Source organism: Daktulosphaira vitifoliae, unplaced genomic scaffold, assembly GCF_025091365.1.
Source record: "Daktulosphaira vitifoliae isolate Bord-2020 unplaced genomic scaffold, ASM2509136v1 Scaffold_5, whole genome shotgun sequence".
Lineage (NCBI taxonomy): Eukaryota > Metazoa > Arthropoda > Insecta > Hemiptera > Phylloxeridae > Daktulosphaira > Daktulosphaira vitifoliae.
The window spans coordinates 30,792,855-30,816,555 of NW_026099576.1; the positions used below are offsets into that span (position 1 = coordinate 30,792,855).

Consider the following 23,701-nt stretch of genomic DNA (forward strand, 5'->3'; position numbering starts at 1 on the left):
AAATATTACAATATATGTCTAAATATAAAGCAATAAATAAATATTTGTGTATAATTAAAATATATATAAGTGATTATTACTATTAATTGGATTATAAGAATAACAAAGACAATCAAACACTTTAACAATATACACTCCTCTATTTCAATAATTTGGCTAGTGTATTTACTTTTTCACTATTTCTAACCATATCAACTTTAGTTTCCCATAAAATGTTGACTAATTTTATATCATCTTTTTCATCCATGGCTATATCTTCAGATATTTGTGGACAGAATCTAAATTAAAATTTTATAAGACTTAATTTATATAAGCTACAAATTATCAGTGTTATTTAAAAATACATTTTTTTTAAATCAATCTGCTTTACCTAAAAAATGCAGCTTTAGATCTATAACACCATGCTCTAGCTCTATCCACAACACGACCATCAGCCTGTGTTGCTTGATCAATAAGTAGTGCTCCCAGTGCTGATACTCCTAACATTACACGCACACTGTCACTCACACTGCTTGGCATAAATACATCTAAGTTTTTAATCTGTGTTAACAAAAATAGATTATAGTACTCATTAAAGTTACGGTTAAAACTTTATATTGTCAACCTCAGATACTGGTATACAGCCAGTCCCTACAGAGACTACTACAGTTGGATCACACATTTCATGAGCTTTATTGGTTTGATACAATGCTAAATTATATTCTTCTATTTCTGTCAAAACATCTAATGTAGGGTTATTTGAGATCAATCCTCCATCCAAAAAGCGACCAAACATTCTAAATTAAACAATTATTATTAAAGCTCCTTGAAATGTCGATTTTTACTTTCATTATAACATTACCTAAAATATGAAGGTGCTGCTCCACTTGCTCTCGCTGCTTTCCATGCTAATTGTTCATGTGGTGGAGGTGGTGATGGGTAATCACAAGGAATGCTATGACCAAGAATATCACTAGGTGAGGTATAATTCCTGAATATATGCAAGTCAACAGGTTTTCTATCAGCCAGTAAACCAGTTACTAGGATTCTGGATTAAAATTAAACATGTAAATTTCATATTAAAAAAATTTTTTTTTTTTTTTTTACTTTGGATATTTTATATCACTCATATATGTATCAGGCCCAAGTGTTTCTTGCAACATATTTTCCAAAATTTCACTAGAATACGGTTTACTACCTTTGAATACCTGTTGTTTCAGTCGAAAATATAAACATAAACATTCATTCAATGATTTTCCTACGGTTGATTAATACATAATTAAAAACTAATATGTTTATTTAGAATACATTAAAATAAAAATGATTGAACAACCACAAGCGAGTCCTAAAGCTAAGATTCCACCTGTACTTGTACCAGCTAACCAATCAAAACAGTGAATAATAGGAACTTTAGTAGCATTTTCAATATGGAGTAAAACAGATATCAAAATTAGTCCTTTAATGCCTCCTCCATCAAGACACAAGACTCGACCACCTTTGTAATTTTTATTATAATCAATACTTTTTTTCATTATTTCTTCCATGGCAGTTACAATACACCTTGTCTAATATAACAAAAAAAAAAACCATATAGAATCTGTATTCTCTATTTTAACTCATTATGTCCTTTGAGTGTATAGCTATAATCCTATACTAGTATTTCAAAATAACATTTTTAAAAGTAAACTTTGGACTTAATGGGTTAATAGGATTTTACACAAATTTGATATTTGAATTATTTTTATAATACAAACCTGCATTGAACTAGGTTTTGGTGGAGGTAAACCATTGTAACTTTGATTCCACACACAACCCTTCTTACATAAAATATTACTATTTTGTATACATCTACTTGCCCCCACAGCATGCAATATGTATAAAATTTTATCTGAAACTGTATCTTTGTCATTAGAAGCAGCAATATGTCTTGCAGATAAACCACTATTATTTCTAAAGAAAATAGATATAAAATATTTATTTTTTTTTTTTAATAAATAAAATATTAATATTTTTATGTCTAAAAGAATTATTTTGCTTACATATAATTTAAATCAGCTTCGAATACAATTAAAGCTTGAATCATGGAAATTAAATTATTTTTAACTGCTAAATGAAGAGGTGTATTGCCTTCATCATCAGGTATATTTACATTAGCTCCATGACACAAAAGACCCATAACACAATCAAATCTATTTCTTAAAACCTTTTAAAATACATAGTTTAATTTAATTGTTTAAAGTAATGTTATGGTTTAAAAAAGTAATTTATTATCTTACCATAATGTGCAGAGCTGTGCGTTTATCAAAATTCAAAGCATTTAAATCACAGTTATTCGCTATCAAACTATCTATTACTTCACGAGAACTAGACCAATGTAAAGGTGTTCCTCCAAATTTCATATCCTTAAAATTCAAATGATCATAATTGAAAATATATTTAAATTTATGTTTATCAATACTATTTAACAAATTATTTTGGGAACATTTTTATATTTTTCAAAAAATTGATAGACAATGCTAAAATGTAATTATAATTGATTTAAATTTCTCCATATTAAATTCATTTAAAGTTAATTGAATTTGTTAACTAGGTCCTTATACAGAAATAATGAAGTTTATTAAGGTTTGTTTTACCAAAGAGAAGTTTTCCAATATTAGTTATCCCCATATTAGTGTTATAGAATCTAATTAAGTTATAATTTCCATTCTAAAAATAAAAATAACTTTGATTTAAAAACAAATTAAAAATTATATACTTATTGTAAGAACATTTATTACCATGTTCTTATCACTTATATAATACAAGTTTTATTTCCATTTACTTAATTCGTAATACGTATTAATTAGCATAGAGGGAAATGCTGATGTGACAGTTCCACTCGTCTGTAGACCGGAGCAACTGACGAGTGGAATTAATGGAACTTAAGTATTTATAAGCTTTCTATTACCTCAACAAATAATTTTTTATGGTTGTCTTGTAGATACTCTTTAACTATACCAGGTAATTTGTTTTCATTCATATTAGATGTTGGAGCCCCAGCTGGTATATTGACATCAGCCCCACAGACTAATAATGCTTTAACACAATCTGGTTTATCTGCCTGACATGCTAAATGAAGAGGAGTAAAACCATTAACATTTCTATAATTTAGACACTTGCTACTCAAAGAGGAAAAGACCTTGAAAAAAATTAAAAAAGAAAAATTTATTAACATAAATATTAGTGTTATGTTTGTTTTTTTTTTTCATAATTTCAATTGATAAGTCTCAGAAAATTTTCTGTACTAAGAATAAATATTTAGAACTATATATACTATTATATAGTAAAATAAAGAATGTAGTCTCTGAAAAAATTAGATTTAAACTCCCAATTTAAATTAATTTCAAAAGAATAATTAAATTTATTGGATGAAGTAGAATTCATTTCACTCTATAATTAATTTTTATATCTGAAGCGGGGGAATATTTATGATGGGGATCCAGGGGCATGACCTTACTTCAAAAATTTATGTGACCACAAAATTTTTATTGAAAATATTACTTCTAGGAGGATTTTGATTAAAAACTAAATAATATTTATCATAATAAAAAATTTAAGCTAAAAAAATGTATAAATACTCAATTGATATAAAGGAATTTTGTTTAATTTTAATTTCAAAATAATTTTTTATCAACACTATTTAATTTTAATAGTTTAATGAAGCCACATATTTAATATCAAATTTTCTTACCTGAATAATTTCTTTGCTAGATTTGGCAGCATAGTGATAAATAGAATTAGCTTCATTATCTAAATGATCCAATGAAGCATCTAATTGTATTAACAATTTAACTACAGACAATGAATTATTCTGAATTGCTAATTGTAATGGAGATAAACCACTATCAATATCTGGAATATTTATCAACCTAAATTAATAAAATAAAAACAAGAATTACAAGAATCACTGAAAAAATATAGCAATTATACATAAAATATAACATTAAACTTATAAGGCAAAAACATGTTTTTAAAATTATTTCTCTAAATAAGTATAATAAGTTGGTTCTTTAGTAAAAAAATTATCTTAAAAAATACTAAAGGAAATAGTTTAATATAATGCTTTAAGTTGTATAATATTGTAATTATTTTAAGTAGACAATAAAATAAATTTTTAAAAATTATGATTTAATATCCTTATAGCTCTTTAAACTACATAAATAATAATAAATTTACTTTATTATATACATATATTAAAAAGTAAATTTCAGTCACAACTTAGTTTAAATAGTAATACAAACAACAATGCACAATATTTTTTTCATATTCACTTAAATATTTATTATATCTTTACTGTCATAAAGTTGATACAGTAGTAAAAATAATGCTTTAATTATAGCCCCTAAACCTTTGATATTTCACATTATATTAATATAATTTGTAACATTATATAATTTTGTTAATTGAATTAACTGTAAAACTTTGTTTTTTTTTACTTCGTAAAGGATAGAGGCCAACCACAATATTGTGTTTTAATGAAATTAAAGGGGCTAGTAAAACAATTAGATAAGTTCAAACTTTTAGAAAAATAACTTTTTGTTATTTTTGAATTAGTATGATTTTTTTGTATAATTTAGTAGAGAAAAATGAGTTCTAAATTTCTGATATTTGTCAAGATATTTAATTTAGTAAAAACATTTTACCATTATTTTTAATAAAAACATTTTGATCAAATTACTTCATTTGAAAACTTTGAAGAAATGGACATATTTATTAATTTTTTTTATAATTTTCTTTTAATGTAAAAATCCTACTCTTAATTCCACTACTTTTTTTAAATAATTACCAATTTATTGTTGCAAACATTAATAATTTTACATAAATCAAAATTTGCCACAACTTCTTTTAATAATATAATAATAATAACAGTAAAATATTGTAAGTATAGCTCATTTTAAATTTAAAAATAAATTTCAATAGAATTTTAATCACATATTAAAATAAACTACTACATTAAAGATACATATATATTGCTAAATAAGATAAAGTATAAAATATTTACATAGATACTTCTGGTTTGGAAAATGTGTCCATTAATGTTAAATGAACTGCTAAATGAGCATTGTTCCATGTTGGATGTAGAATAAGTGTGTCACATAACCCCTGTATCAAAGTTAAGTTATAACCCTGAAAAATAATAATCATAATTTAAAATAAAACCTTTTTATTAAAATGTACCAACAAGCTCTTTATTTTACATAAAAATCTAAAATTTTAGAACTTAGTTGGTCCAGTTTTAAAAATTAAAATAAAATATACATCTTTTGTTAAATTAATTATTTCGATCAGTTTATCCTTGAATATACAGAATCGTATCTCTGCATCTTCTTTACTTGTGCCTCTGTATAAACTATGAAAGTAGACATCATTAATAACATTACCTTAGAATATAAAAATTAATTATTTTACCTATAACATGATGTTAAACTTTCCGTACGAGATAAATGTAAAACAATTTCACTGCCATTATTATTATCTGGGGCATATAAAATCATTCCTTCATGACGACAAAGTATGTGACGATTGGTATATTTTTCGGATTTAACTTCAATAACCTTATTAGGGTTATTATCAGGAGTAAAAAATACTTTTAATGAATTAAACCAAGACATTTAAAATTTTTATGAAATAATGGATAATAAATAACAAGATTAATAATCAATAATTAAACTAGGACAATTTTCTTATTAATTATTCATAATCACTAAACTACTTAATGAAAGGTTACAGTAGACTTTAGCTTACAAAAGTCATTAATACATTCAACAAATGATTGCGTTTTCAAAATGAATTTAGGCAGTTCAGTGTTTTTATTATTTTATCTATCTCATATAGCCTTAGAAGATAAGGTTGATGTACTCTACTAGTATTGGGCATAATCGTGATAACTCAATTATGAAACAATCGAGATATTTCAATTTGAGCAAAATAATCGAATTTTCTCGCGATCTCAAAATGATTCGAATTGTCGTCTGTCTTGACTTTTAATTGATAAATAAATATTTTTACTAACTTCGTAATTGAAATCATTCATTTTAAATTTCAAAAATAGTATAAACACACTACATGCACTAATAGTTATGTATTAATGCGATTATTGTTATTTTCAAATAAGAATTTAATCAATAATAGGTATTGTACCAACAGATACAAAAAAATTAAAATTAATTATTCATTTACTAGTGAATATGTAATAGTATATTTCTTTACTTTTACCTATTTGATTAATTTTGGTTATAGGTTATAACTTATAAATGTATTTAATGTAATCAAAACATACTCAAAATCAGTAAAAATAATTGAATATTCTTGTAAAACCAAAAATCGATTTTAATATCGATTTTTAATTTTCGAGAGATTCTCTCAATTATGAAAATGTCTCGAATACTAATAATTTTATTATCGAAATCATCTGATTATGCCCAACCCAACTGTACTCTCTACCCTCGCACAATATTTCAATATTTCTACTTATTAAATCGGAAATGATTTATATTATAAATCATTTTCTGGATAACTTATAAATTTTATAAGTTATCCACAAAACCGTTGTTTCTAAGGAATTTGAGGTTATACGTATATATAAATATATATATTAGGGTGGCTCTTATTTTATAAACTTTCATTGATCGAACTCCGTACCCACAAATTTTTTTCGTTATTATTTGAAAGTCATTTGAGTAAAATTTGGTTTTGATAACTTACCCCCCTTCAGGTGCCGAATCGGGTTTAAAAATCACTCAAAAGGGTAATTTTTTAGTTTTTGATAATTATTTCTAAAACTAATACACTTAGGGTAAAAGTGTATAAAAAATAAATTTTAATATTTTCTTCAAAAAAGGTATTCACAAAAATGTTCTTAAATTATTCTTACTTGCTCAAAAAAATAAAATAAAAAATGAAAACAAATTTTCTAAAATTCACTTTTAGAACATAAATCATTTTTAACTTTCGAAATAATCATTTTACAACAAAATGTTTCGTGAAAAAATAAGTAAAATTAAATTTTCTAAAACATTAGTCTCATGTAAAATTTTAGTCAGATTTAGTTTTCCTGTTATCGCAAAATTTATATTATATACATTTAATTTAGTCTTGCATGCAATCAAATTATAAATATGTCGTATAAGGCATACATAATTAATGATTAGAGATAAAAGTTAAAAGTCGCAGAGTATACATTTATACTCGGTAGGGAATTCGGTTGGAACAAACGGTTAACCGTTTGTTAATTGACAAATTATATATTTATGCAAAAAATACATAAAATTACTTAAATCAAAATAACACTAAAGTAGGATTAACATGCGAGACTTTTGTTTTTACGAAACATTTTATTGTAAAGTGATTATTTCAAAAGTTAAAAATGATTTATGTTCAAAAAGTGAATTTTAAAAAATTTGCTGTCATTTTTATTTTTATTTTTTTGAGCAAGTAAAAATAATTTTAGAAAATTTTTGTGAATACCTTATGTATAATAAGTATGTTAGTTTTAGAAATAATGATCATAAACTAAAAAATTACCCTTCTGAGTGAATTTTTAAACCCGATTCGGCTGCTGAAGGGGGGTAAGTTATCAAAACCAAATTTTATCCAAATAACTTTCATATAATAACGAAAAAAATTGGTGGGCACGGAGATCGATCAGCAAAAGTTTATAAAATAAGAGCCACCCTTATATATATATATATATATATATATTTCTTAAATATTAATATTATATTGTGATATATAAGTTTAAATATATATACATATATAACTGAAATATTATGTCGAATATTATAAATAAGATTATAATACCTGAAATTAAATTAATTTTTAACCCAACAGCACTAAAATAAAATTATATTAAAACATCGTTGCTTTTCTCAGATATATAGAAAAAATGGATGATTTTTATTTCAATGGTATCGATACATCAAACATCGATGTTGATTACTTTGCCCTTTTCTATCTCAAATTCCTTAAAAACAACGATTTTGCGAATGACATCTAAAAAGTTTCAACCATGATTATAGATAGTCATATATAATCATTGTTTCAGCTTAATGAGCGGAATAATGGACAAGAACGAAGATCTTATCTATTCTGGATAGTGTATTAAAATTGTTTTATTATCAATAAAGCCACATTCTTTTATCACAAAAATCAATAAAATATTAGAAGGTTCATTACACATAGTAATAATTAAAATATTAAAATTTAGTAGTTTTATAAATAAAAAAAAATTATATTCTTAATCTTTTTAATATTTTTTTAAGTAACTAATCAAAATCCGCTAGTGAAACATAATATTTAAAATGATTGCAGCACCTAAGTTATTCTGTTTTACAAATTGTATCAAGGTATCGAGGCTTTCCACATTACTTAAAAGTTTTCCAACAGAATATCATTTGACTTCTGTTTCCTCTAAGTTTAAATTCATCAATACTAGACCTTGCACAACATTACCAGTCACTACCAGTGACAAGAAACAATCAGAAGAAGTTAAAAGTGCTAAGATGCAAATTTTTTTTAAATGTACAGTATGTAACACCAAGAACAATCGAACTTTCTCCAAAGTATCCTATGAAAAAGGAATTGTCATTATTGAATGTGACGGTTGTAAAAACAATCATTTAATTGCAGATAATTTAGGTTGGTTTCCTGATAGTGCAGGTAACAATATTGAGGACATTTTAGCAGCTAAGGGTGAAAAAGTTAAGCGTACAAATGGTTGTTTTGAATTATTCGAGAAATAAATATGAATTATTAATAATTAATGAAAATTAATAATGAATGATATTATTTTTATTGTTAAAATTTATATATACTAATCTTTGAAAATTTTTATAGTTAGCTTGTAATATTGTTGATTATATATTTTGTTAATAAATGTATGTATATATACATATATTATCATAGTTTTTACTTAATCAATACCAAAGAATAATTATTTTTTTAGTTTAGTAAGAAATATATTTAAAACTTTTAAATATATATATTTTATAATTGATTAAAGATTAAGAAATATGAAAATCTCAATTGAAAATATTACAAATTATAGACTTATCATTTTTTAATCAAGATCAAGATTTATAAAGCTAATAATTGATAGACATCCTTAATAGAAAAACTTGACATTTAGCTGCCTTAATAGAAACTTGACTAAAACTATGAGATTTTTCTCCAACATTAAATAGGCATAGTTTTTCAAAATTAAATAATAAATTACCAATACAGTCAAAATGTGCAGGTTAGAGGGAAAGTGGTATAATTTGAATATTTGACTGAAATAAGTTTAACCTATTAATAAATAATTGTAACTTAACACCTCTTTCTTTGGTATTATTGACTGTAATAAAATTATGCTATAAAATAATATAATTGCATTTTCAAAATCAACATTTATATTAGTCCTTTTAAGATTGAAGTATTATTAAAATTAATTTATATCATTATGCTCTAACCCCCACAAATGAAAGGTTTAATAATACAAAATTAACTTTATTGTAACAACTAAATTAAAAAAAAAATTAGACTTTAATTATTTAATGATCAATACATATAATGAGTATCGTACATAATTTTATGTTTTAAACATGTTTTATAGATAAAAATTTTAATGGGTTACAAAAGGTATTCTTTCTTTATAAAAAAATGTACAGAATATTTTAATAACATAAAAGTTCTATAAACATTTAGTTATATTAAAATAAATGTTTAAATAAAACTTTTGACAATAGTGATAACATAAAAATAAATAAATAATAAACAAAATATATTTATTTTTTTGCAGTTTTTCCTTTTGGTTTACGTTTAACAACTGGTTGTACTTCATCTTTCCCAGATTCTGGGGTACTAGGTTGACCATTAGGTAAGTCTCCAGTATTTTCTTCATCACCAGTAGGTGATGAATTTTTTTCTGCAAATTTTTGATGCAATTCTTCAATGAGCTTCGATTCCGCTAGATTTTGTTGTTTTTCTTTACGAACCCCACGTTTTGCTTTAGGTTTAGTTTCAATTTTCTCTGGGCTTTCAACCTGTATATCAATACTATCACTTTCAATTTTCTCTAAATTAATATCATCAGGCTCTTCATATAATTTTGGAATTTGCTTTCCTCTTGGAGCACGTTTTTGTTTTTTTTCAACTTCTTTTTCTTCTACAAGAGCAACAGGTTTTGACTCATTATTTTCAATGGGCGAATTAGATAATTTTTTAACTATTTCATTATTTTTATTTGTATCTATATCATTATTGTCTTCGGATTCTTCAGAGGATTTTGCAATTTGTTTTGCTTTTGGAATACGTTTTGTTTTCTTTTCGACTTCTTTAGCTTTAACTGGTTTAGTTTTTGATTTAGATATTTTTTCTGGAGATATCTCTAATGTATCAATAACTAAATCTTCAACTTTTTCAGGGTTCTGTTCATTGTCTTCAGATTCTTCTGAATAGGATTTAACAACCTGTTTTCCTCTTGGAGCACGTTTTGTTTTTTTTTCTACTTCATTTTCTTCAGTCAGTTTTGATTTTGGAGCACTACGAGTTGACTTTATAGTTTTTGTTGCTTTTTTGGTTTTTTCAGTAGACTCAATTTCTTCAATACTTTCAGAAGTCTACAACAAAATTAAAAATTTAAAGAAAAACAATCATCATTATCACCTTAGCCTTTATTCCAACTATGTGACAGATTTTTACACCGGCTATAGACCTGATGCAACCTGAAACATAGCTGAAAGAGCTAGTAAAAGACAAAGATGTGTGTCATTGTTAAAACTCTTTAGAACCAATAGCAAATAGTGCAGCTAAATATCAATGCTAAGACAGCAACTGAATGATCCACTGCACCACATCACGCTACTAATTATTAGAAAAATAATATTTCTTATAAAATAAATAATAATTACCTGTTCGTTTTTAGAAGCACCTCGTTTTGATTTAGGTTTTTCTTGTGATGTTTTAGGAACATCATTCAGAATACCTTGATCAGATTCAAAAATTTCTTTTTCATCTAGTTTTTCAACTACTTTTTTAATATTTTTTTTACCTTTTGTTATAGCTTTTTCTGCTGGTTTTAATTGATCATCTTCCTGAATTTCATATTTAAAATTTTCTTCTTCTTGGTCATTAGATGATTTTTCGGCTTTGCGGGTTTTTTTTATTTCTTTATGAGTAGAAACCATTATATCAGAAGACAAAATATCAACACTTGCAGCACGCCGGCCTCTTTTTATAGGAGATATAACATCAGAAGAAGTATCATTAACATCTTTGCTAGGTGCTTTTTTGCGAGATTTTATTGCTTTTTGTTCAGGATATATAATAGTTCTATCTTCGCTTACAGCTCTTTTTCTTCCTTTTTTAGGTTTAGATTCTTCTTCTTCAAGTTGTTTTGTTTTGAGTTTTGATTTTGATTTCACTGTTTTTTTTTGTACTACTTTTTTAACATTTTCTGGTTCCATTTCAACAGATTCAACAATAGGTAGGGAGACAGATACACCCGACTCGGGCATTTTTTCTATGACTACAGTTACATCCAAATTTCGCTTTTCAACTTCTGATACTTGTTGGACAATTGGTTGTGTTTCTTCTACATAGTCTATAAATATATGTATATATTTTTATTATTACATTTATTTTTAAACCTAATATAATTATAATTTAAAAATACAAAAATATAAATTAGGGTGTACTAGTGTAATTTTTAGATAAATACACAAGTTTTAATTTCAAACTTGCATTTAATATGATAACAATACAAATAAAGAACTTCTCAATCTAAAATAAAATCTGCTAAATATTCTAAGACAAAAATGAATTTACTATTTGTAAAACTTGAAAAATAAAGAAATGTGTACTCTAATTTTGAATGTAAAGATATTCTAGTCACTTACCAGATAAACTTTTAAAATTTATAAAATTACTTTAAAATATTCAAGATGTAAACACCAGGCTATCAAACTTATTTATTGAAAAAGTATTTTGAAATAAGCAACTAATAGGTCAATAAGTTATTTTTAATTTACTATGATCTGAGATTATTTAACTTAAATTGATTGATTAAAATAAATTCTACCCTTCTAATTTTTTTTTGATAAATAGTCAAAATTATTAACCAATACAACTTTTAAATATTTAAAAATATAAACCAAATATAAACATTCATGGATTGTTTTTTTGCTTGAAGTGCTTGAGGATATATCCATGTTTACAGTTGAGTTCTGACGTTTCGGACTCATTGCAGAGTCCATCTTCAGAGTGATGGTTGCTAGTTAGAACTCAACTGTAAACATGGATATATCCTCAAGCACTTCAAGCAAATATAAACAGTTTAACATTGAAATTAAAAAAATCAAGCATAGTTTAAATACTAGAAGGAAAAATAAATATTAGAACTTGAAAAAATGTTTCTAGGAAATTAGTAAAAATTGATTTATTATTTACAGAGTCAATTTCATCTTTTAATTATTATTTATTAACATTATTCAAATCATACTAAAATTAAAATATTGATCTTATATTTCCTAGTGAAAAAAAAGTTATAATAATTTATTAAATATTTATACAAATATACCATCTTCATATTAATAAAGAGGAAACTTAGTTTAGTTTTTTGTGTAGATAAATGGCATATAACACATATACATAATACAAGTTAGTAAAAAAAATAGTTGAATGACTCTAATATTTTTAAAAGATAATGCGGATACAAGATTTATAAATATTAAGGAATATTTATTTTCAGACTTGATTACGGCCACACTTGTATACTTATATTAAAGCAGTGTTTATTTGTAAGATTACAGTTTATAGAAAATTCTACATTCATGATCCTAATCTGTTATTTTAAAGTATACTACTTTTTATAGTAAAATTAGCTTTAATAGTATATTGATACATATCATTTATAACAATATAACCATAAATTTTAATATCATCAAATGATCAAAAATATATATATATACTGTTTAAGTAAAATTAAAACTATATTAAAAATATTATTAATTTTACTTAATTAATTAGCCACAAGTGAACAATTTTTATTATATACTGTTGAAAGTTGGCATTTTATTTTAATTTAATAAACAAATATTAAGAAAGAAATATCTATTTTACAATACCTTGTAGATGTTTAAAATTATGAATCAAAGGTATGAAAAATGAATATTGTAACTATTACTTCCTAATATAAAACTTATATGCGTACTTTTGATCGGCCGCCTAACTGTAATATTAGTCAAATTTTCATTACTTGCTGTCAAGGCTTCTTTAGTTTTTGAAACTACCTTCTTTTTTGGTGGCATTTCAGATTTGTTTCTGAATGATTCTGAAACAATGATTAATCTGTGAAATATATTAAAAACAATTAAAATATTTAATAATTCATTTTAGGAGTATAAATATACCTTAGTAACTAAAAAAACTAGCCTTTAGTCAAGCAAAAAAAACAATTTGTTCGGAAACAAAACAATAAGCGACTTGATTCAATCAAATTTAATTCATTAATATAATAAAAGTTCAGACTTCAGCAAAAACTATATCAACATTTAACGAACCAGAAACGCTAAGCGTAAAATTTTGGAGCCATCTTTACAGACATTGAACACTACTTTACGGGTAGACAACCTCAACATAATCCATGTGACAATATCAACAGTCATTTAGCAGTACAAAATATATTTAACAAATTAAGATAAAGGCAAATCAGGTGTACAAAAACAGAGTAGCCATCATAAAAGAGTATTATTTAAATAAAATAAAAAATTATACATTGTTTTAACCATGATTATAATGACCTCCGAAAGTAGATATTATTAATATATTGCATTAAGTAATGAAAATTTAATTATCCATCTATTGAAGAAATGTATTATAATTTCCTCCAATTATTTAACAGGTTAGGCATTTTAACAATTGTGTTTTTAAGGATTTGTAAACATGTTAAAAATTTAACATGTTAATAATTTAAAAATTGGCATTTCTCTTCTGAAGATCATTAGTATTTATCTGTTAATAATAATTCGAAATAGAATATCGAAAGAAAATATCAATACTGCTATCGAATATAAATATTGTTAACACTAAAATATCGAAATAAAAGTATTAATATGAGTATATATCAAAAGAAAAATATAGAATGAAGTTATTTTAGACTTTTTAATAAACTTTCCGCTAAAAATCAATTTGTTATAAACAAACTATACTCTTTAAAATCATAAAAATAAACAAATTTTCAAAATTAATTTATTAGTTCTAACCTATTTAAATATTTTTGAAAAAATATACAAAATTTATAACCTAAAGTTTTTTAAGTTATTTAATATTATTGTAATCGAGTAACAGTGATTTGATAGTGGGAATTTATAAGCATTATTAATCCATTTAAACAAGAATTTCAATGTTAGAAAAAATGATAAAATGCTAAAATATTATTTCAACTTGTAATTTTAATTACAATGGTATGTTATATTTCAATTCTTATCACAAGTTTTAAAAATAATAAATGTACATATAAATAAATAAATAATCGATAAAGAAACATGAATAAAAATTAAAAAATTAAAACCTTCTTCTTGTAAATCAGCTAAAAGTAATAATTTGTGTAGATGTTAAGACGTGAGTCTGTTCCTAGGTTTAAAATGGTTGCCTCATCTTTTAATAAAATTCTCTCTCTCTCCGAGCATAATAGCCCTTTGTCAACTTCTAACTTTGAAATAAATATTTTTTGACTTTGTAAGAAAGTCATTAAGATGTTAAACGCACGATTGAGTGATGTTATAAAATTTAACATTGCAAATTAATCACAACTTTCAAATACTATTAATATTGACTGAAAACAATTAAATAGTTGATATATAATTTGTTAATAATAAATGTATCACAGATGTTACATTATAACTGTATAATATCGTCATAATAAACAACATATGAATATTGAAATTAATATCCAAGAATCTACGAAAATTTTGCACCAGTCAACTTAACGACAATTCTGCAATAGATATATGTATGTCAAATTTTGATTAATAATTATCTATGTTGAATTTGTTGATGTTAAGTTACTGTAATAATCTTTTTTCGGAGTATTCATTTTACTTTTATTTTTTTATATATTTTATACCATTGTAAAATGTACCTGAATGATCATCAAGAATAAAATTGGTCACTTACAAATTCTTTATTTAACTTTGGATAATTCGGGTAAAAAAAATGAAATTGGAGATATTGTCTACTTCGAATAAAAGTTAATTAATTAACCAATTTTATATTTTCAAATTTACAAAACGCTTTATAGTTATATTCAAAGTAGCCATATTGTTACATAACAGCCAAATTGAGACCATTTTATGGTAATTATAAAGAAATTGTTTTAACTGTGAATTTATCGATTGCATCAACAGTGATGATTCAACACTAAAGTATTTTTTGGAAGGGTTATTTTATTTAGTACTACATTCTATAAATATAGTTTAAATATCAAATATTTTTAATAAGATATTACAAAAAAAAATCGCTTGAAATGTGTAAAAATTCTCGTTAGAATATTTTTGTTCTAAGGCGACTTATTATTAAGAATATAATTCTACTTTTTTTTTATATTTAAAATTATGTTTTTTTTTTATTTGCTTATAATATCTAATAATTTTACAAAAAAAGCATTTAAAGTTTTACTAACCAACAGTTGAGTGTAAAATCATCACATAATAAAGTAAAAAATATTCATTCTGATGAATATCAATAGAAATATTTAATATAATAAAATTATTCATTTTATTTTCATTATATCGGTCAAACTTAGTCATTATAATGAATTTGTAACTATTTATAATATAATTTTATGTATTAACAATTATATTATTATTATTTAAGTAAAGAGTTGGTCGATTAGTGTTTTAAAATAAAAATAATTTATTCAATCAACAATTTATTATGCAAAAGAAATTGTTGGAACATAAATTTGACAAGTCGAAGGAAAAAACAAAAAAGTTGTATCAATGATTCCTTGTAAACACCTTGGAAGTGTCACTGATTAAAAATATTTATTATAGCATCAAATTATTCATATAAAAGCAGATTCAATTCGTAATTTAAAGATTAGTACAAATATCATTCATGAACAAACTATTATTTGGTAAGTCTATAAATTTTTTACAGTAATACATTAATAAAACAAATTATGCTATAATAATTTAAATTTTTGTGCATATTGTTTTTGAAAATTTGTAATCCAAAGTGGTAAAGGTTTTTGTACAAGTAATAATTATATGAAAATTTAATTTTAAATTGCATCTAAAATAATATTATTTAAAATAATAATTGTCAGTTAATTATTCAATGAAACAGTTATTTTACTGTCTACAATATTTATATGAACACTTGATAGACTTTGGACGTTAATTCCAAAACTACTTTCAGATTTTTTCCAACACATCTTGTTTTTGAGATAATTACTAACTAGTAATTAAGTATTTAATTAAACAATTAAATCGTTATAAGAACTAAAAAAAAATTCGATTAACTTTTTAACATAATTGGATTATGTTTAAAATAATTATGCAACATTTGGAGCTTATCCATCAAGTTTAACTGTCTTTATAGACCCTTAAAATTGTACTTTATAGACATTTTTCAAGAAAAAAAATTTTAATTTATTTTTGTTACTATTTTTGGATTTGATTATGAATTTTCTATTAATAAATAATTTTATGAAGAATTCAAAAAAGAACTTTTTTTGCTATGACAAAAATCCAGGAAAAACATAATTATGAAAAAGTATAAAAAATTACATTTAAATATATAAAGAATTTCCTTAAAAATAATAATTTGCCATTGATGAACGCATAAAAAAATTAAATTAAATTAATCTGTTTGGTGCCGATATTTGTAATACACATATCCACTGGTTTTTTCAATAGCTTTTTGTGGTTTTGTATTAATGTTTTAACTTTTTTTAATAAAATCATTAAAAAATTCGCCATTTGTCAGGAGAGCTAATAAAAATTTCATAATTGGTGCAGGTTATTAAAAATATATATTTTCTTATTAAAATAAACTACATGAATAATTTAAACTATGACGTCTTTACATTGAAAAAATTTTCAATGATAGAATAATAAACTAATAAATGTAATATTTCGTTAGGTCATTATATGGCAACAGTGTAGGGCTATTTGATTTCGAAAGTGTAATATTTTTATTTTTAAACAATCTACTCTTAAAATAATAGTATCGAGGAGGCATAAAAATTAGCTTAGCCAGAAGGCGCCAATAAGTTAAATACATAGCTGGTATTGTCCCGAAGTACTAGTTATTTTTTATGTCCCATATTCCCTAGTGGGTATTTAGTATTGTTTACCATGTCAATTGATATGATATGATTTTAATATCATTGTTCAAAATCAATGTTTTTCAATAACTTTTCTTTTTCTCTACTTTAGATGTAAAATTTTAGTTAAACAGTGTATCGTATTTTATTATATGACATTATACTAATTATTTTTATTGTGACATTCATTATAGTAATAATGAATAGTAAAATTTAATATTTTACTTTCTGGGATAAACAATGTTTATCTTAGAAATATTTTTTATTGTCGTCTATAACCGTACTAATGATCTTTTATAATGTGTCTAAATTTATCGATAATTTTTCGTAATGTACAGAATGATTCGCTATGCTTCACTCAATATCTTCAAAAGTAATAGATAAAAATTTTTTTCTATTCAGAAGATATCAGTATCCGGCACACTATAATTTAACTCAAAATATATAGTTCTACCCTCTATACCCATTTATGCTCTTAAACTTGTATCAACTTTAGAATTTTAAACGTAATCATACATATTTGATTAGCTTACAAAATTATAGTGTTTTGTTTAAGTCATATAATTTAATAGTAATTAATGTATTTTATTAAAAGATAAAATAAGGAAATATAAGATAAGAGAATCGATACAATTTTAATTTTAGATATTTTCATAAAATCACAATACCACCATAGAACCTACCTAAACTGATACTTCTAAGCTAAATTAATATTTGTTATTAATTTGGAAAATTGTTAAACTTATAATTTTTAAATGTTATGAATATTAAATAAATCTATAATTTATAGGAGTAATAAAATTTCTATTGAAATTGAAAAATACATGTAATTTTTAAAAATATTACCATTTATCAAACATAAAAAAACGTCATAATATTATATAAGACGAGTTAGTCAAGTTAACGTTAGTAATACCAGTTTATGACTTAAATTATTATGATGTTTCGCCTTGAGCTCTTCACTAATAGCATTATTTATAAATAGATTTATAAGTAACGTAAAACTAGTTTAATACTTTAAATAAATCGATTAAATCATAAAATTTTAATTAAAATAAATATAAAAAAATTAATTTAGCAAAGTAAGCAAGCGTTTTAAGTTTAACATGTTTTCCATTGAATGGTATTTCAATTTTAGAATTTGGCCATTTAAAACTTAAAGAAGCCATATCATACATATATACATTTTATAATCATATTCGATTCTTAAATTGTATACTAACATTGTATATAATACATACTTACAAATATTGTGTATATAAATTTATATTTATCAATTTTTATATTAATATCCTTAGGGGAAATAAAATTAAAACTATTGGAAATACTAGAGAAATATTTTGGTAGTATTTTCAGACATAATACTAAATAATAATATAAGAAAGATCTTATCTTATCTTAAAAAGGAACTTTGGATATGGAAAATGTTAGATATAAATAATATATCAATGATAGATTAATGGTCTTTGTTTGGCTTTGTGGTTTTAAACCCAACCCAACAAAAACTTTTATTCTGTAGTTTTATCTTAAAGATCAAATGAAAAAATATTCATAATATAAGATAAATCATTGCTGGAAATGTATAAAATTCAACAAAACGTGAAACTAAATTATACTACACATCAGGCAGTGTTCAATTGGTGTATTATTTGTTAAATATGTTATTGTAACTTAAGCTCTTTTAATTCAATCATCTTTAATAATCAACTACCAGTAACTTATTAAGATTTTAGTGCCCGTAAGTTGAATAATATTTTTGCTAAGTTTAAACTAATATTTTAGGTATTAATTATATTTAATTTTACTTTTAAAAATTAAATTGTTATCCCCTAAAATATTTTTGGTTCTAGATTTAAACATAATTAGGCTGCTCACTAATCTGCCACTGTATTGTGCTTAAATAGTCTATAATATTTCAAGAGTGTTTTTAATAACGTTGAAATGTTTATAAATTATTAATTGCAAATTTAATTTAAATTGAAATTTAAAAATAAATAGCTATCCGTTTAAATTTCATTTAATCTCATATTATGCGTAAATTTTACAAATTCAATAACAACGATTACAAAATAACCTTTGATTACTGTTTATGTGTAATAAAATGTTAATCATTGACTTTTTACAGACAAGCAGCTAGGAATTCATAAAGGAGAAGGTCTAAACAAAATAATTTTTCGCTCTATAAAATACTATCATAGTTCTGTAATTATAGTGTTGTTTTAAAAATATTTAGGGATGAGTATCCATAAATACGTGTCTGACTTATTCAATAGTTACAAAAAACATAATAACTCATGACTATTTTGTTTAAAGAATACTTATATATTTTTAAAAATAAATTTTTACTACTGACTATAAATATCTATATTCTATAACAAAGATGTTTTAATATCAGGGTTCTAGCCGTTTAAACCCCTGTAATTAATATATATATATATATTCTAATCAATTCAACATTTTATATATACTATTTTTGGATCTTTCTCTGAATAATAATCTGGATAGGGCCCTAATCTATGGCTTAAATTTAAAAAAATTTTTTAAAAAAAAAGCGAGAAGCTACTAATTCTTTTTGAATGTATATTTTAATATATTTATATGATTTAAGATATTTTGTTTACAATTTGCCGTTTTTTAATACAAAACTCTAAATTTTTAAAACATTTTTGAATAATTTCAAGATCATTAACTATTATGTCTTATTGTTTACACAAATTATCATTAGCCTATAAAATTTCCCTGAAATAAAATTAAAAACATTTTCTTTTATCTAAAATTATATAAAACGCATTTAAACTATAACCTTAAAATATTTTTGCAGAATAGTACTAGAAAAACAATGGAATCTTTAAAGTTAGCTGTTTTAGTATTATGCTTTGTCGTAGTTTTTGCTGCAGGTAATAAACTGAAATTTTAAAAAAACATTAATGATGTATGGTTTATGAGTTAATTTTATAATTTTAAGACAATCCGACGGTAAATTGGAGTTCGGACCCTGAATCATTCCCAGGATTTTTGTTGAAAAAAATGTATGGAAAGTCCGATGAAGAAATTCAAAAGGCTATGACAAAATCATACGAATCAATTTTGAAAATAATTACTGAATATAGTAGTCATGTGTTAGATCCAGAATCTCCTTTGGGTTTTTTCAAAGATGAAATGCCTTTACCTAATACTCGATCTGTTCTACCTCAATCAGATTTGGCTTTCATTAATAACAATATTCGTGGATTATTAACTTATAGCAAAAACTCGATTGTCCTTCAATGGGCTCCTGATCAAGTAACAACAACTTTCACTGATTTAATAAAACAATAAAAACTACAGATTTTTTTTAATACTGATGGTTGCCTTTATTTAACATATAAATAGGTAACGACAGAAGTAGTATGGAAAGAAGCAAACATCAGAGGAAAATATATTTTTATAAACAGTACTTATTTTAACCAAGGAAAATATCACATTCAAATTCAAGACATGAAATATCTTTCTAACACTCCACTATCAGATAATACTGCAGCTTATCCATTATCTGTTCCTAAGTCTAGCATGTCATACAAGTCAGCCAAAGCATTTTTTACTGGTGGTCTACCCGATGTAAATCAAATTAACAATGATCCTCATATCAAGTAATTAAAATTGATTATTTTATTCATTCAATATTTTAGAACAATACAATTTATTCTAATTAATTACATTTTTTTTATTTTTTAAACATTTGTATTGCCTTCTCTATAATAAGTTCTTTATAATTATTTACGTTTTATGGTTTTAATATTTATATCATTAATATGAAACATCATTATAAATAAAAAAGGCTAGACCCATATTTAAAATCGCTCTGAAATTCGAGTTATCAAACTTCATTGTATTAAATTTAATTTTTGTAAAATTAAATTATATTTTGAAAAAAGCGTAATATAATTAAGTTAAACTATATTTGGAAAATCTTTTACAAAAAATAATATATAATTAGAATTATATTTTCAATTAATAATAAAATTTAAACATTTTTAATGCAAATGAATAAACTTTGTAATTGTCACATTATTAAATATATCCACAGAGTAGTATAGGAAAAAATTTTAATAAAATGAATAACAAATGAATAATGTTTTATTAATATAATAAGATTTGTTTATTTAACTATTTACAATATATTCATTAAGTATAATAAATAAAAGATCCTATTGGGGAATGATAAGGTTCTGGTCGACTCCCTTGGAACATGACGAAAAACATTAATAAGAGCATAACAAGAGCTTATTATTTTAAAAATTGCGAATTATGTTTATTTAAAATAATATTGTACTTAAAGTTGTCAGTTATAGTATTAAAACGTTACGAAAATCTACAGTATTTTTTTTATCTTTAATCTCTTATTATGTCGGATTAAGAAAGTTATCTTTAATAATTTCTTACTTATTTTTAATTAAATAAACGATAACTAAAATAGTTTTTTGAAATACTGATACAAAAATTTTTATTTTCTAATTTTATTATTCATTTGCATATTTAGTTCAAAACTAATAAATAAGACAACAAAATATGTGTATTGCCTTAATAAAAATTAAAGTTTACAACTCTATAAGTTATAAGGAATGATTCTAAAAAGTAATTTGTACTTGATAAATCAAGAAATATACGTAACAAAAAAAAATCAAAAATTTTTTTCTCATTATTGTATTTATTTTGTGAGTAACTGAGTGCTTGATAATAAATCAATCGCTCTGTATATTATTACATTTTTAGTTTTTTATACTTTTACAGTAAAACTTATGAAGTATTTATAATAAAGTAATTAAGTTTATGTTTTTTTTTTGTTAATAAAGGTACTTTTTGGAAGATATTGTTTTTCAACACGTGGCAGATCGCGTGGCTAGAGATATGCATAATAACATTACATTTGCTATACGACAAGCTGTAAAATCTGTCATAGTATTTAAAACCGATTCCATTGTAGACGTTCCATCTTTTAACGGTAAATTATCCTCTAAAGCGGGTTTTACAGTTAATAACATACTGATAAATGGTCTATCTAACACTGAGAACAAAGTGAAAAAAGTAACCGTTAAGGCTGCGGCGAAAAGTGCAATTGTCGAATTCCGTATTACATCACACAATTTGGACGGTAAATTTAATTTAAAAATTGAAGAGAGTAAACCATTCACAGGAGTTTCTAATGTTACCATTTCTCGGATTGATATCATATTAAGTTTCAATATACTCAAAACTACTGAATGCAAAACTGATGTTGTCTTGACAAATTTTGTAGTTAAGCCTCCAGCTGGGTCAAAAATGACGAGTGATGATGAGAAGGTCGTCGCAAATGCATTCAGCAATAACCTTAAAACCTTTTTTGAAACAAACTTATGTAAGAAAATCAGTGAAAGTATCAAGTATAAATCTTAAAAAAATGAAATTTTGTATTAATCGGAAGTGATTAGTTTAAGTTCTCTTTTCTGTCACAAATAAAATTATTTATAATTTATAAGAACAAATATTTACACTATAAAAAAAATTTAAGTTAGCACTTTTTTTATTTTGTTTTTTAAGTGTTCAATCGTGTAAAATTCTTGTTTGTAACTTAGAAGTATAATGTTTTCCATAATTCGAAACAATCTTGGTAAGACTGGACGAATTAGAGGAGTTTTATTAGTTATTGAATTATGTTTATTTTTTTAAATTTAGATGTCTAAAAAAATTATGATTTAAAATCAATAGTAACTCTATTATGTATCTAATGACCAAGATTTTTATTAGTAATTTATTAAATATGTCAAGAACATCTTTAGCATGATTGTTCAATGAAAGAATAAAAAGAAGTAGTTTAAATCGGATAGATAATTAAATACTAAACTAATAGAAGAGCTCAATTACAAAATAATTCAATCCATCTCATGAAATTGTTTTTTAAAAAATTTATAGCACAGGTTCAAGGGAGGCAATCGCCTATATCCCCCTTAAATACACTCCTGGTATACACANGTAGCCTTGGGCGTAATCAAAAATTACTTTAAGAGGTTTTTTAATTTTATTACTTTGTTAAACATGCTATTAAATTTTTTTTTGTTTGTTAAAAATCGAAGTGATGATAAAAAAAAATGTTATTAGATCATTATTTCTTAGAAGTTGCCTAAAAAAAATTTATAGCGCAGGTTCAAGAGAGGCAATCGCCTATATCCCCCTTAAATACACTCCTGGTATACACGATAATTATTAATATTCTAATTATAATAGTTGTATTTATATTATAGAATAATTACAAAAAAATTCGGCAGGTTATTATATCTGGGACTCAATTTGATAAAAATATTGGTTACCATGATTTTACGTTGGACAGCAAAGTTGTCAAAGATGGATATCAATTATTAC

At 23.9% G+C, this 23,701-nt stretch overlaps 4 protein-coding genes across 10 annotated transcripts; 2 read left to right on the forward strand and 2 right to left on the reverse strand.

Moving 5' to 3' along the window:
* Positions 1-15: 15 nt before the first annotated feature.
* Positions 16-5,867, reverse strand: LOC126906574 (85/88 kDa calcium-independent phospholipase A2). The gene is made up of 14 exons (XM_050687160.1): positions 5,428-5,867; positions 5,278-5,368; positions 5,021-5,145; positions 3,710-3,887; positions 2,927-3,157; positions 2,256-2,381; positions 2,019-2,182; positions 1,734-1,929; positions 1,313-1,544; positions 1,087-1,237; positions 842-1,027; positions 605-776; positions 371-540; positions 16-278 (listed from the first exon to the last, which is right to left on the reverse strand). The coding sequence occupies exons 1-14, from the start codon at positions 5,628-5,630 to the stop codon at positions 140-142; spliced, it is 2,364 nt and encodes a 787-aa protein (XP_050543117.1). The 5' UTR covers positions 5,631-5,867; the 3' UTR covers positions 16-139.
* A 2,181-nt stretch (positions 5,868-8,048) lies between these two features.
* LOC126907605 (DNL-type zinc finger protein-like) lies at positions 8,049-8,911 on the forward strand. The gene has a single exon (XM_050688999.1). The coding sequence runs from the start codon at positions 8,319-8,321 to the stop codon at positions 8,757-8,759; it is 441 nt and encodes a 146-aa protein (XP_050544956.1). The 5' UTR covers positions 8,049-8,318; the 3' UTR covers positions 8,760-8,911.
* Positions 8,912-9,521: 610 nt separating this feature from the next.
* Positions 9,522-13,652, reverse strand: LOC126906615 (ABC transporter F family member 4-like). 6 transcript variants are annotated; one of them, XM_050687287.1, is made up of 4 exons: positions 13,429-13,652; positions 13,253-13,344; positions 10,908-11,599; positions 9,522-10,616 (listed from the first exon to the last, which is right to left on the reverse strand). In XM_050687287.1, the coding sequence occupies exons 2-4, from the start codon at positions 13,302-13,304 to the stop codon at positions 9,783-9,785; spliced, it is 1,578 nt and encodes a 525-aa protein (XP_050543244.1). In that variant the 5' UTR covers positions 13,305-13,344; positions 13,429-13,652; the 3' UTR covers positions 9,522-9,782. The 6 variants fall into 6 exon arrangements, with proteins under 6 accessions (XP_050543244.1, XP_050543243.1, XP_050543242.1 ...); XM_050687286.1 differs by having other exon boundaries at positions 13,253-13,327; positions 13,407-13,652; XM_050687285.1 differs by having other exon boundaries at positions 13,407-13,652.
* Positions 13,653-15,946: 2,294 nt separating this feature from the next.
* On the forward strand, positions 15,947-23,070 carry LOC126906616 (uncharacterized). Of its 2 annotated transcripts, none has more exons than XM_050687290.1 (5): positions 15,947-16,132; positions 20,148-20,223; positions 20,292-20,608; positions 20,699-20,955; positions 22,159-23,070. In XM_050687290.1, exons 2-5 carry the CDS (start codon positions 20,166-20,168, stop codon positions 22,736-22,738), a joined length of 1,212 nt encoding a protein of 403 aa, XP_050543247.1. In that variant the 5' UTR covers positions 15,947-16,132; positions 20,148-20,165; the 3' UTR covers positions 22,739-23,070. The 2 variants fall into 2 exon arrangements, with proteins under 2 accessions (XP_050543247.1, XP_050543246.1); XM_050687289.1 differs by lacking the exon at positions 15,947-16,132 and adding an exon at positions 18,822-19,064.
* Positions 23,071-23,701: the final 631 nt, after the last annotated feature.

Coding starts and splice junctions, on each gene's coding strand:
- LOC126906574 (XM_050687160.1), bottom strand. CDS start 5,630: ATGTCTTGGTTTAATTCATTAAAAGTATTTTTTACTCCTGATAATAAC. Junction 5,369..5,427: donor AGTTTAACATCATGTTATAG/GTAAAATAATTA, acceptor CTACTTTCATAG/TTTATACAGAGGCACAAGTA. Junction 1,238..1,312: donor AGCTTTAGGACTCGCTTGTG/GTTGTTCAATCA, acceptor AATCAACCGTAG/GAAAATCATTGAATGAATGT.
- LOC126907605 (XM_050688999.1), top strand. CDS start 8,319: ATGATTGCAGCACCTAAGTTATTCTGTTTTACAAATTGTATCAAGGTA.
- LOC126906615 (XM_050687284.1), bottom strand. CDS start 13,304: ATGCCACCAAAAAAGAAGGTAGTTTCAAAAACTAAAGAAGCCTTGACA. Junction 11,600..13,207: donor AGTTAGGCGGCCGATCAAAA/GTACGCATATAA, acceptor ATATATTTATAG/ACTATGTAGAAGAAACACAA. Junction 10,617..10,907: donor GTGCTTCTAAAAACGAACAG/GTAATTATTATT, acceptor ATTTTGTTGTAG/ACTTCTGAAAGTATTGAAGA.
- LOC126906616 (XM_050687290.1), top strand. CDS start 20,166: ATGGAATCTTTAAAGTTAGCTGTTTTAGTATTATGCTTTGTCGTAGTT. Junction 20,609..20,698: donor TTCAATGGGCTCCTGATCAA/GTAACAACAACT, acceptor ACATATAAATAG/GTAACGACAGAAGTAGTATG. Junction 20,956..22,158: donor AACAATGATCCTCATATCAA/GTAATTAAAATT, acceptor TTGTTAATAAAG/GTACTTTTTGGAAGATATTG.